This window comes from Polypterus senegalus, chromosome 8 (genome assembly GCF_016835505.1).
Source record: "Polypterus senegalus isolate Bchr_013 chromosome 8, ASM1683550v1, whole genome shotgun sequence".
NCBI lineage: Eukaryota > Metazoa > Chordata > Cladistia > Polypteriformes > Polypteridae > Polypterus > Polypterus senegalus.
In genome coordinates, this window is record NC_053161.1 from 12341185 (window position 1) to 12356013 (window position 14829).

Genomic DNA, 14829 nt, shown 5'->3' on the forward strand with positions numbered 1-14829 from the left:
CCGGGTCATTGCAGCAGATTTCAATGCAAGACACCCTACGAGACCACCCATCTCCCATGCTACAGTTAGCAAACTGCTTGCTAAGTTTCGTGAAACTGGTTCAGTGTTGGATTTGCCAAAATGTGGACGCATGAAAACTGTCACTAATGAAGAAACATCAGTGGCTGTCCTAGCTTCATTCAGCAAGAGCCCACAGCGTAGCACTCGCCACATGTCACTGGAGAGTGGCATTAGTCGAACATCCCTTCGCGGATATTAGCTACTCACAAATGGCACCCTTACAAACTCCAGCTACTGCAGCATCTCAACGAGGATGACCCAGATCGGCGCACTGAATTTGCAGAATGGGCAAAACAAAAATTGGAACAGGACCCTCAGTTTACACAGAAGATTTTGTTCAGTGATGAGGCAAACTTTTATGTGAATGGTGAAGTTAACAAACAAAACCACCACTATTGGTCTGACACTAACCCACATTGGATAGATCCCTCCAAGACTGTTGGAACAAAAAAATTGATGGTATGGTGTGGTATATGGGGTACAAAGATAGTGGGGCCATTCTTCATCAATGGAAACCTCAAGGCCACTGGATATGCGAAATTGCTACATGATGATGTGTTTCCCTCTTTATGCACTGAAGCTGGCACGTTCCCTGAGTTTTTCCAGCAAGATGGTGCACCACCACATTATGGGTGTCAGGTCCGAGCATTCCTAGATGAACAGTTTCCTGGAAAGTGGATTGGTCGTCATGGGCCAGTTGAATGGCCCCAAGGTCTCCGATCTGACCCCCTTAGACTTTTATCTTTGGGGTCATCTGAAGGCAATTGTCTATGCTGTGAAGATACGAGATGTGCACCACCTGAAACTACGGATACTGGAAGCCTGTGCTAACATTTCTCCTGCGGTGTTGCTATCAGTGTGTGAAGAGTGGGAGAAGAGGGTTGCATTGACAATCCAACACAATGGGCAGCACACTGAACACATTTTATAAGTGGTCAGAAACTTGTAAATAACTCATGAAAGAATAAAGTTACGTTAAAACCAAGCACACCATTGTTTTTCTTGTGAAATTCCCAATAAGTCTGATGTGTCACATGACCCTCTTCCTATTGAAAAAACAAAAGTTGGATCCAAAATGGCCGACTTCCAAATGGCCACCGTGGTCACCACCCATCTTGAAAAGTTTCCCCCCTCACATATACTAATGTGCCACAAACAGGAAGTTAATATCACCAACCATTCCCATTTTATTAAGGTGTATCCATATAAATGTCCCACCCTGTACTTTGAAGACCCATTATATATTTTTTATATGATGGACAACAAGAATTTATTCTGGGTCTACTTCTATATGCTTCTAATAGGTCAGATTATCTCAAAGCACAAGATGAACTACCACAGGCTATGCAGATGACATACGACTATTTATCAATAGCACCTGATGAACCTAATGCTCTTGGCTCTCTGATTCTGTCTCCTTGTATTTCTGAAAGAATGAGCAGCAACTTTCTCAAACTAAACAAGGAGAAAACAGAAATCGTAGTGATTGGCAAAAATGCACATAAGTTAGGGCTTCAGAAATAAACTTGATCCCTTGGGTATAAAAGTCAAGTCAGCAGTAAAGAATTTAGGGGTAACTATTTACTCTGATCTAATGGTGGTCTGCTTACAATTCCAAGAGCCAACCTGAAAAGAAGTGGTGAGGTGGCCTTTTGCTGTTATGCACCTAAAATGTGGAATACTTTACCAACTGAAATTTGCCAATACTGTGGAACAATTAAAAAAACCACTCATTTTAACATGGCTTTTTCATGGCTACATTTTAGTTTTATCGCTGTTAGTACATACTAGTAATTTAGAAGGATGTGATTCATGCCTTGTGACTGTTGTTTGCTTTTTAGAAATGGGAGATGGGTGGATTCATAAAACATTGAGGCATGAACATTAAAATAGTACACATCTTTGCCATTATGACATGTAAGCTGACTTACAAAAATCAGAATATATATTATATACCAGAAATACATTCATTTTTTTTTTTTTACATCTTTTGTTGACTACTTCAAAATGTAATTGAAATGCATATATTACCGGTAGTAGAAATAAATAGCACCATTTCTACTGAAATGTATGGATTTTCATGATAAAGGTTTAAATAGGTCACCAAGTAAAATCTTAAATGACAAATAACAAAATCTGTTATTCAGTTACTTAAGTATGACTGTATTAGCCAACACTTAGATTTACCAGAATATGCTGGCAATGGCTTCTGATTAGTTTACAGTAGCTTGAGCTTGGACATGTTTGTATTAAAACTAACACATCAGTAATGAATGGAATTCTCCTCCATATCGTATGGCTATGTAAAGCAGTGCACATCATTTCAATGATGAATGAATGGAAAACTTCAGTTTTTTTTTTTTTAAATGTATTTTTCAGCAACCAACCCACAAGTAAAGCAAGGTAATTACTAAGAATCATACATTTAGCTGGTACTAGGAACTGAACTACCAAGCTAGCAGGTTACAGTCCATTGACCTAGCGTTAGGCCACCCTGCAAGGCAGTCCTACATGTCAGGATTTAACCAAGATGAGGACAAAGCAGCCTTGAGACTGAGGTACAGCCTTATTAATTAACACAATTGCTAAAAGGGTTTGAATTTTTCAACTTGAATATAGGTTTCATCAAATTTCATTAGCAGTTAACTCATCTCTAAATGAACAGGCCAAACCAAGGGAACCTTAAAAAACATTCAACTGCCCAGTTCCAAAATACAGGGTGGTCCAGATCTAATTATGCAACTCTTAATGCAATGCAGGAAAACAATACAATTTCGGGTGATTGGTGCTACCAGTCCGGTCAAACATTTTGTTGATTTGGGAGATAGTTTTCCCATGCACTGCAGGCGGTCCAAATTCCTCCAACATCCGGCGTTTCAAGTTGTTATAGCGGAATGAAAATTGCATAATTAGACCTGGACCACCCTATACACTGACTTGGGTTGTGTGTGCACACTTTCACCTGCATACTCACTCCTTAACTTCCTTACAGCTGTAGTCCAGGTAACGGTTGCTGATCCACTGCACTTCAAACCAGTCCTTGAAATTTGTATTGCCACAGCACTGAAACTCAATCTGCAGCAGATCAATGGTTTGCTTCTGGAAACAACGACCTGGTGTGTCTGTGTCCTTGTAGAAACGGATACCATTTTTCAGTCCTATCTTCAGAGACTCTTCAAGATTGCCTTTCATTGCATAACTCATGATCACAGCCACAAGCATGAGCAGTGCAAATAAAGCAGCCCCAGCAAAGTAGGGTACAATAAAACCACGCCAGCGGGGAAAACGAGCCACATCCAAGGAGTCCTGGCAGATACGGCCTGCAAAAAAATTGATAACTACAGAAGCCAAACCCACAATGATGAGTGTGTTGGGTACAGCATGGATCTCTGTGTTGTCCATCACTTCACTTCTTTTCCTTAATTCTGATTTGAGAAAAATCCCAAGGGTAAAAATGAGAGCACCTGAAACTGTCGCCAGCCAGGAAAAAAGCCAGAGACCCTGGGCGACCTTAACCCTCCTCTGGAAGGGGAACTTTACCTTAAGGAGGACCATGTCAACTAGCCAAAAGTTAAACGTGGGCCACCTTTCAAAATGTAAGTTAGAGAGAAAGTTTGTTTTATCAAGGGGATCAAATGAGGGAAGTAAAGCAAATAGTTGCTTGACAGGATCCAATAAGTTCCTCCCAATTCCACCACTTGCCAGGTCCCATATCCTTCAGAGCTTTGTTTTTTCTTCTCCCCAGGCAGCTGAAACCTATTTACTGCTGATCCTGTTGAGCTGCTTTATCCTATTAAAGCTAGCCTTACTTCACCAATAATAAAGCGAGTCAAGTTAAGCAAACACTGGGAAAGTGATCAGACATATTCTGATTGGAAGTGACAACTCAGGTCATCAGAAAGTTAGCTCTTCAAGCACTGCTGGGACAGCAACAGAAGTACTGCAATGTTAAATGCTTTAATATGCCAGAAAAAAATAAAAGCAATAAAAAATTCATCTAGAAAAAGTAATACCTGTGACTATGTACATATATGAAAACCATAAGCTGTGCAAAAAAAAAACAAAACTGGTGACTCACACCTCACACTAGCTGTAATGGGACATGCAGCCACAGCAATGAAACGTTTCTCAGCGTCCTACTAACAACATTCTGCCGCCGCTGCCACCTCCTGTGCTATTCTGGTCAAAATACACAGATCATTCATGTACAGACTTTAGCTTCTTTTGTGTACATAGACTAAATGCATACGAAAAGCAGCATGGTGGTGTATGAAGTAGTGCTGATGCTTCACAATGACTGGACACCACATTAATTCCTTGCTTCTGTATGGAGTTTACAGGCTTAGAATGGCTTTCTTCAGAAATTCTTGATTCCTACCACAGCTGAAAGATGTGCGGTTCTTCTGAAAGTTAACTCTAAAACTGTCCCAGGTTTGGTATGTGTGTGAGAGACTCTTGTGGTACTCCAGCATTCCCATACCGGTTTGGTTCCTTGTGATGTGGTAATGGAAACAGCATGCTCAGAAAACCAATGGATGAGCAGACACCTTTAATAAGATCTTATGCTCAATAATATTTAAGTAAATGGACCATAATTTAGGAAACATAATTACAAGTAAAAAATGTACAATGACTTTGTGCAAGTGTGTACACCCCTAACACACACTCAATGGAAGAACCATTTACTTTGATTATAGCAGTAAGTCTGCATAAATCCAAGTCTGTCAACCTAGCATGCCTGGATTTTGTGATTTTATCCAATTACTCTTTGTAGGAACAAAGCTTAGTAAAAATGGGGATAGGATCTCTTATGTATACTGTCACCTTTAAATAAGTCCACTGATTTCTGGAAGACTGAGTTCAAGGACCCCGACATTCATTTTCCTTTTTTTAAGCCATCACTTAGTGAAGTTGGCAGGATACTTTGGATTACAGGCATGTTTAAAGGGGAGGTGGTTCTTTAAGTCTAAGTTTCTGGTAAATTGCAGAAGGTTTTGCAATGAATTATCTTGCTATCTGAAGCAATTAAAAAGAAGCTCCCACTACAATGCTAGTGTTCACCATAAAAGTACAATGTTTTTGGGTGATGAGCTACCCTGTATATTGGGTTTGCACCAAGTATATTTTTGGAATTAATGCCAGTTCCATCTTGATCTCATCAGACCATAACACATTTTCTTGCATTAATATTGGGAATATAAAATATGCAATATTAGAAATTTAAACCAACACCAGTTTTTTTTTCTTTTTATAAGGAATGTCTTATCCCTTCATCTAACACCACAGCTCAAGCTTCTGAAAAATGTCTGAAAAGAAAACAATCAAGGAGTTGTCACCTACAATAAACATGTACAGATCCTTTATATGTGCATCTCAATAAATTAGATCATCAACGAAAAGTTAATTTCAGTAATTCAATTCAAAAAGTGAAACTCATTATATAGATTCATTACACACACAGATATATTTCAAGCGTTTACTTTTCAATTTTGCTGATTATGACATGGGTGGCACGGTGGTAGCGCTGCTGCCTCGCAGTTAGGAGACCTGGGTTCGCTTCACGGGTCCTCCCTGCGTGGAGTTTGCATGTTCTCCCTGTGTCTGTGTGGGCTTCCTCCCATGGTCCAAAGACATGGTTAGGTTAGGCAGGTTAGGTGGATTGGCAATTCTAAATTGTCCCTAGTGTGTACTTGGTGTGTGTCCCGCGGTAGGTTGGCACCCTGCCCAGGATTGGTTCCTGCCTTGCGCCCAGTGTTGGCTGGGATTGGCTCCAGCAGACCCCCCATGACCCGGTGTTCGGATTCAACGGGTTGGAAAATGGATGGATGATTATGGCATAACTAATGAAAACCCAAAAATTAGTATCTTAGAAAATTAGCATATTGTGAAAAAGTGCAATATTGTAGATTCATGGTGTCACAACTCCATTCAGCTAATTAACCCCAAACAGCTGCAAAGGTCTCCTCTGAGCCTTTAAATGGGCTCTGTCTGCTTCAGTAGGCCACACAATCATGGGGGAGCTGATTTGACAGTTGTCCAGAAGGCCATCACTGACACTCCAAAAGGAGGGTAAGCCACAAAAGGTCATTGCTAAAGAAGCTGGCTGTTCACAGAGTGATGAATCTAAGCATATTAATGGAAAGTTGAGTGGAAGGAAAAAATGTGGCAGAAAAAGGTGCACAAGCAACAGGGATAACCGCAGCTTTGAGAGGATTGTGAAGCACAGCCCATTCAAGAATTGAGGAGATTCGCAAGGAATGGACTGTGGCTGCAGTCAGTGCTTCAAGGGCCACCAAACACAAACATATGCGGGACATGGGCTACAACGGTCTTACCTGGGCTAAGGATAAAATGGACTGGACTGTTGCTCAGTGGTCCAAAGTCCTCTTTCAGATGAATGTAAATTTTGCATTTCACTTGGAAATCAAAGTCTCAGAGAATGGAGGAAGAGTGGAGAGGCACAGAATCCAAGTTGCTTGAGGTCTAGTGTGAAGTTTCCACAGTCAGTGATGATATGTACAGCCATGTCATTTGCTGGTGGTGGTCTAATGTGTTTTATCAAGTCCAAAGTCAGTGCAGCTGTCTACCAAATTTTAGAGCACTTCATGCTTCCTTCTGCTGACAATCTTTATGGAGATGCTGATTTAGTTTTCCAGCTGGACTTGGCACCTGCCCACACTACCAAAAGTATCAATACCTGGTTTAATGACCATGGTATCACTGTGCTTGATTGGCCGGCAAACTCACCTGACCTTCTCTATAGGGTATTGTCAAGAGGAAGATGAGAGATGCTTGACCCAACAATGCATATGAGCTGAAAGCTACTATCAAAGCATCCTGGGCTTCCATAACACCTCAGCAGTGCCACAGGCTGATTGCTTCCATGCCATACTGCATTGATGCAGCAATTCATGCAAAAGGAGCCCCAACCAAGTATTAAGTATATAATACATTTCTGTATTACATTTTTTTATTGGTCTTATATAATATTCAAATATTCAAATTTTCTGAAATACTGAAATTTGAGTTATTACATGCAAGCCATAATTAGCAAAACTAAAATAAACACTTGAAATATTACTTGGTATGTATCGAATCTATACAGGTTTCACATTTTGAATTTAATTGCTACTGCAATTTTTGGAGGGATACTCCCCTAATAGTGTTATTACTCAACGTCTTAATGTTGGTCTTCACAGAATTCAGTGTTATATGTGCCAGTTAAAATTATTATAACCAGCTTTTGACCTTTTACTCCTGTCTTTGCCACTTCATCAAAAGTCTCCAAAAAACGAATAACCAGAGATTCCAGTAAGAATCACTTCAAATGATATAAACTGACATTTGTTGAAGGCAAATTACATTTGTACATGATATGAAATGTCACTTGTTATATCTGGGCACCGGTTTTAAAAAAAACACACTGAAAGTTTTAAATTATTCTAAAATTTTAAAGGTGTTTGACAGTAACTGCAAGGATAATGCCATTTTGCAAATGGACAAAAAGGATATCCCAGAAATCTAGACTGACAAGAGGAAAAAATGCCAAGGTTTCATGCTACTGGCTTATGGTTAAACTCTGCTGTGATTGTTCTCTAACACTTACTTATAGCTGCATTTGCTCAAAATTACCAAAGCTCAGCCGCTTTTAGCTTGCTTCAAAGGGCAGTTCAGCCACATTTTCAAATAATTCCACAAACCAAATATCTTCATTTTAAAAATTTTAGTAAAAATGAAAAGCAAAATAATTCACACAAAAATAGGGAAAAATATTACAAAGAAAAGTAAAGTTCTTGTTTAAAGATCAATCTGTTTAAAGCTTATTTATTTTGTTTCATTTCTCTCTAACTTTGGTCATACAGTCATTATGTGTAGCACGATCAGAAAACTTTATGCCAATATCATATTTACATACTTACCTAACAGTCCATGCTAGCACTGTGACTATTTCCTAACTGACTTAATTAACACTGTTTTACAGATAGCACTAATTAAATTCCATTTCATGTTAACTTACAGGGGATAACAGACTATACCATAATGTAAATAACTAAGAGAAACGGATATTCTATTGAACTCTGATGTGAATTTAACATTAACTTTCTAAGGGCACTTACACTCACTTCCTATAATAAATGATCTTGTTCCTCTTTATTCAATATATATTCTATATACATATATACACACACACACACACATATATATACATACATATATACATACATATATATATATACACACATACATACATACACACACACATACATACATATATATACACATATACATACAGTGGTGTGAAAAACTATTTGCCCCCTTCCTGATTTCTTCTTCTTTTGCATGTTTGTCACACAAAATGTTTCTGATCATCAAACACATTCAACCATTAGTCAAATATAACACAAGTAAACACAAAATGCAGTTTTTAAATGATGGTTTTATTATTTAGGAGAGAAAAAATCCAAACCTACATGGCCCTGTGTGAAAAAGTAATTGCCCCTTGTTCAAAAAGAACCTAACTGTGGTGTATCACACCTGAGTTCAATTTCCGTAGCCACCCCCAGACCTGATTACTGCCACACCTGTTTCAATCAAGAAATCACTTCAATAGGAGCTGCCTGACACAGAGAAGTAGACCAAAAGCACCTCAAAAGCTAGACATCATGCCAAGATCCAAAGAAATTCAGGAACAAATGAGAACAGAAGTCATTGAGATCTATCAGTCTGATAAAGGTTATAAAGCCATTTCTAAAGCTTTGGGACTCCAGCGAACCACAGTGAGAGCCATTATCCACAAATGGCAAAAACATGGAACAGTGGTGAACCTTCCCAGGAGTGGCCGGCCGACCAAAATTACCCCAAGAGCGCAGAGACGACTCATCCGAGAGGTCACAAAAGACTCCAGGACAACGTCTAAAGAACTGCAGGCCTCACTTGCCTCAATTAAGGTCAGTGTTCACGACTCCACCATAACAAAGAGACTGGGCAAAAACGGCCTGCATGGCAGATTTCCAAGACGCAAACCACTGTTAAGCAAAAAGAATATTAGGGCTCGTCTCAATTTTGCTAAGAAACATCTCAATGATTGCCAAGACTTTTGGGAAAATACCTTGTGGACTGATGAGACAAAATTGAACTTTTGGAAGGCAAATGTCCCGTTACATCTGCGCTAAAAGGAACACAGCATTTCAGAAAAAGAACATCATACCAACAGTAAAATATGGTGGTGGTAGTGTGATGGTCTGGGGTTGTTTTGCTGCTTCAGGACCTGGAAGGCTTGCTGTGATAGATGGAACCATGAATTCTACTGTCTACCAAAAATCCTGAAGGAGAATGTCCGGCCATCTGTTCGTCAACTCAAGCTGAAGCTATCTTTGTTGCTGCAACAGGACAATGACCCAAAACACACCAGCAAATCCACCTCTGAATGGCTGAAGAAAAATAAAATGAAGACTTTGGAGTGGCCTAGTCAAAGTCCTGACCTGAATCCAATTGAGATGCTATGGCATGACCTTCAAAAGGCGGTTCATGCTAGAAAACCCTCAAATAAAGCTGAATTACAACAATTCTGCAAAGATGAGTGGGCCAAAATTCCTCCAGAGCTGTAAAAGACTCATTGCAAGTTATCGCAAACGCTTGATTGCAGTTATTGCTGCTAAGGGTGGCCCAACCAGTTATTAGGTTCAGGGGCAATTACTTTTTCACACAGGGCCATGTAGGTTTGGATTTTTTTCTCCCTAAATAATAAAAACCATCATTTAAAACTGCATTTTGTGTTTACTTGTGTTATATCTGACTAATGGTTAAATGTGTTTGATGATCAGAAACATTTTGTGTGACAAACATGCAAAAGAATAAGAAATCAGGAAGGGGGCAAATAGTTTTTCACACCACTGTATAAACACATATACACACACACACACACATATACATACATACATACATATACATATATATACAACACACACACACACACACATATATATATATATATATACACACACACACACATATATATATATACACACACACACACACACACACACATACAGTAAATTGAAAATTATTGAACTACATATAGTTATGTCAGGATGAGTAATGGTGCAGAAGAATGAGACAACAGCCTCCCTCCTTGATTTCAGTGACTAGCCTGGAATTCTATGAGATGGCAGTGCTAAAGATGGCACCAACAAAGCTACTATGCAATTATGCACATTTAAAGCAATTTTATGGAAACAAAGCAGTGAAATTCTCATTTGCATGAGCTTTTCAGCATGTAGCATATTCGCCACTCATGATTAGTGACAGCAACTATATTACCATGTCAGTTTTCCTCACCTAAAATAACTACCCAACATTTCTTACCTGAAAAACCTCAGAACATTTGTCATTACCAGACAAACAATTAGGACATTTACTGTAAAACTGGAGTACACAGATATTGCCTAAAATCTAGTCAAAAGGGTGACTTGTACTGTTAGTAAGATGGCAATGTGCTGCTAACACAGCTCCAATTGCTGTTATTCAGCCTATGTTTAAAAGAAATTGAAACAAACTTTACAATAATCATAAAATTCATATAACATACAACAAATTTATAAGGAGGACTTATTGGTTTACACTACCTTTACAAATCTGATGTGAACACATATACCGCATCTTATGTGCTTATCTAGAAAACAGATTCGAAATATATAGCCACTTAAACAAAAAAATACATTTCAAATCACATCTCATCTGTTTGTAAGTGATCATACTTTAGAGTTTAAGAACTCAGCTACTTTGAAGTACGGCGGAGAAATCACTGCATGCATTTATATCATCTTCTCTTGACTACTGAAACAGTCTTCCTATAAAGGTTGCAACATATCATTAATTATTACATTAGTTCCTTAACCTTCTTAACATTTTATTTTTTCTCCAAAAAAACATGTAAAAAGCGTTTTTATTAACTCATCTTTCTACCGTAAAACGTGCAAAACACTACAAATCAGAAGTGTAGAAAGTATAACAATCACACATATAACATTAATGAATAACAATAATAATATGAACAGCAGACTGCACATGTGAGTGATACAAGCGTCATTTTCATATTCACCAGAATCGCTTTCGGATCCCTTGTCCGTTTCAATTTACCTGCCTGAAGACAGATTCACTTCATCATCACTGCGGATGAGAGGCGTTTCTTATGATACACCATTATGAGGCTAGGAGAAGACACATTTACACTGTTGCCTGGGTAACACTTGGGCCTGACACTTAAGCAATATATGCCTATACCACTGCCCAAGTAACACTAGGCACTAATGCTGCTGGCATTTTTACAGCACATAGTAACCCATAGGTCTTACGCAAGACGCTTCTACACTGTTGTCCGAGTGACACTCGAGACTAATGCTTTTAGCTGTTTCTAATGCTTTTACAGCTGAGTGATGCTCAGGTCTAATGCCAAGAAGGTTAATACAGTATGATAACCATATTTGTTTTTATCTCTGTTTAATAATCCCAGGCCCACAGTTAAAATCCTTGAAAACTGTAGGTTTCCAAACACAGTATCACATTTAAATGTACTTTGGCAATAAAACAGAAATGGAAATGACAGTATTAAATAAAACAATCAGTGAAGAATGAAAACTAAAGGCATAAACAATAGCCCAAATCAGATCATGGGAACCATTTTTCTAATACTAAACAAAACTAGAACAATGCAGAAACAGTTTTTACCTGGACCATAGATTTATTTTTCTCAATCATAAATGTCACATTTGTTTCTCTGAAAATTATTCAGTAGCACAGTACTGTTATGTTAAAAGACGAAAACAACAAAGTTTTTCAAATTTTACTTTTATTCTTTTATCAAAATGTCAGAAACAGCACTTTTTTTTAAACAAATGACCAAAACCAAGGAGAAAAAAAAATTGCCACCCTCCCCCACCCACAGTTAATTCTTTAATTTTGTCACCGAGCACCATCTATCTCTTTTAATCTGTAAACCAATTAGCAGCAAAGATAGTGCATGCACTCCGAAAATCATGTCTGAGGAAAACTGAAATCTGACCCTGCTCTCCTGAAAAACAAAACAGCATTCAGGACAGAGAGCAAAAGAGAAGGGGAAAAAAAAAATTAAATGCCAAGCTGTAATACTGTAGCAAATCGGCATAAGCTAAAGAGGGCATTACTGGCTCAGAAACCTAATTTCATTCTCTAGTCCACTCATAATTTAACAATTCCAGGTGCCTGTACATTATATAAAAAATGGAGTTGTCAATACCTTAAGAACTCAAGAAGACTGGACTACCTACCTGATTTGCTTAAAAAACTGAAACGTTTTAAAACAAGCATATCACATATTATTACTTTATTTCACCAATGAGGTAAAGTGCTTTATGATGGTACTAGTATCACAGATAAGTTAATAAAATGTATACACTGACAAAACAGAAGAAAAAAATCTGGAAATAAAATCACCTATACAGTCATAATGGGAAATATGTGGCTGGTAACCAAATGTTAGCAAGGCATTCAGTCTCCCTACCCTTTTACATAAATATGGCTTTAATTACTTTGACAGATGGGAGCCACACAGACACATAATGAAACACCACATTCGCCCCCTCAACAGAGTGCATTTTGTGATAACTGGTCACTTCATGAACACATCTTTTCACTGCCACTAAACTGGAATGTTTAACTGAAGCAGACCAAAAAAAAAATCAAAACGGAAGAGAAGGAGACACACAAATAAAGATGTTTGGGGACCAAAAACCTTCAATAGCAAAACACTGCCACTTCAGGCAAAAATGTCTTCACCAGCTACATATCTGGATAGCAAACAAAATATTTGACTATGTAAGATATATAAACCTGTGTGAAGGGTGGTTTGGGGTTTGTAGGGGATGGTGAGTGGGTTTGGAAAAAAATGGAATGAATCATAACATATGGAATTCTAAAAAATATTCTGATAAAAATGTTTCTAAATATTTAACATGAAACAATATTGTGTTACCAATCAGAACTGCCAAACTAAAGAGAGGCAGGGTGGGGGAGAACAGAATTACGTTTTTGTGAACCAAACATGATAAAACAAAATGTTTGTGGTGATAGTGCCACTAAAGTTCAGAAAAGAGGTCATACTCTATCACACTCAAACTGAAAGTTTAAAAGGCCAAATCTGTAGGATACAAACTGGCTAGTGAACATTTTATATTTGCTAAATTATACAGAAGAATTAAAAGGTATTAGGAGGTGACATTTTGAGGTTAACTGATGAATAAATTGAGACTTCTGAATTCAATACCTTCACTAAAGGCTGTTTACAGGTAACAATCTCAGTCCTATTTCTTCCTTTACTATAGTCCTTCACCAAATTAATTAAAACTAAAGGCAGCCTGACTGACCGACTGAGGAAATGACCAGTTTTGATCTCAAACAGCATTTAAACATTAACAAAAACAAGAAAGCAGTTCTGAAGAAATGCTAACGAGCACCATCAAGTAGTTGATTTAAGAAGAAAAAGGTGCAAAAAATTACTGTGTTATTTAACTTTACAGCTCATATTTAAATTACACTTTCATCCATTATAATACTACATAAAAAGGACAATTAAAAATCCCTGTGTCCTGACTGAGTTAGAGTCTTGCGGGAGAAGCAAAACTAGGCTCCAATAAACAAAAAACAAACAAAAAAAAAAAACACATACTACCTTGGTAGGTTGTAGAGACACTTAAACATTTCTAACAGTTATTGATATATTTTGCTGTTTTGTTTTAGACATTCCTGGAGATTGTCAAGAGACAGGGATACATTACACTACACACAAAACAAACCCAATCACTGGATGCGACTGTGAAAGACAAAATGTCATTTAAAGCAAGAAAAGAAAGCCAGCACTCATTTCATGTGAACAGCAAGAGGCCTGAAAGCTTTTTGGTACAACTGGTCCCATGCAGAAGGAGAAGTTTAAACTGCAGTTTATAGAACATTAAAAGCAGATTTGGGATACTTTTTCATGTTAGTTTCAAAATATAAACATGTCTAACTTCGTATATAGACTAAACATTAATTTTTGCCTATGTAATTGAAGTTCAGTAGAAGAAACAATAGTTTAAATTCCCAAAATGAAATTTAATATTTCAACCCCTTGAGGAAAATAAGCTGTAATAAAAAGAAAAAAAAAACCCAACAACTTCGTTTACTTTTTCACAATTGGAAATCATGAGAAACAAGTAGGATTTGTTCTACACAGACACAAACCTTTGATGCGTCATTAACCGTTAGCATAAGTAGCAATGAAATAAGATGGATAGGGTGGAAAAGAAGGCATCATCTTGGTCTTTCTTGCACGGGGAGGAGTAGGGAGGCAACATGATCTCCAGGATGAGGCTCTGATTTGCATTTGTCTATCAGAAGCTTCTGCTTCCTCAGAGTGGTAATTTTTTGTAGCAGCACCCTGGTGCCTGTCTGTCTGTCAGTCGGTCAGTCCAGCAAAGCAGGGTGTATTACCGCAAAAGGATGGTCCAATCAGCAGCAATATTAACAGCTGGTTTGCGAAGTGTTAATATTGAAGTTGCAGCATCAAATTCATATTCAACTTCTGAGATACTTCCATCTTAAAAGGGGGGAGAGAAAAAACATTAATGCAAACTGAAATGTATAGACAGGGATTACCCTATAAGACGTTTGTGGAGGATATGAACACACTTTTAGATTTCTCCTAGTACACAGACATGTAAAAAAAACAATATTCATTTACAGTTCTAAATTAAA

General features: G+C 37.9%; 2 protein-coding genes across 5 annotated transcripts in view; both read right to left on the minus strand.

Annotated features, from left to right (window-relative positions):
• The window catches only part of LOC120533589 (RDS/peripherin-like protein xRDS35), a 34822-nt gene extending 31207 nt beyond the window's left edge, over positions 1-3615 (minus strand). The window contains exon 1 of the mRNA XM_039760514.1: positions 3035-3615. Coding sequence (XP_039616448.1) covers positions 3035-3615 — 581 coding nt within the window. The remainder of the gene's footprint in view (positions 1-3034) is intronic.
• Positions 3616-11990: 8375 nt separating this feature from the next.
• Positions 11991-14829, minus strand: part of ganabb (glucosidase II alpha subunit b) — a 184665-nt gene continuing 181826 nt past the window's right edge. For all 4 annotated transcript variants that reach the window (XM_039760750.1, XM_039760748.1, XM_039760753.1 and 1 more), the window contains one exon: positions 11991-14671. In XM_039760750.1, coding sequence (XP_039616684.1) covers positions 14562-14671 — 110 coding nt within the window. In that variant the 3' untranslated portion in view covers positions 11991-14561. The remainder of the gene's footprint in view (positions 14672-14829) is intronic.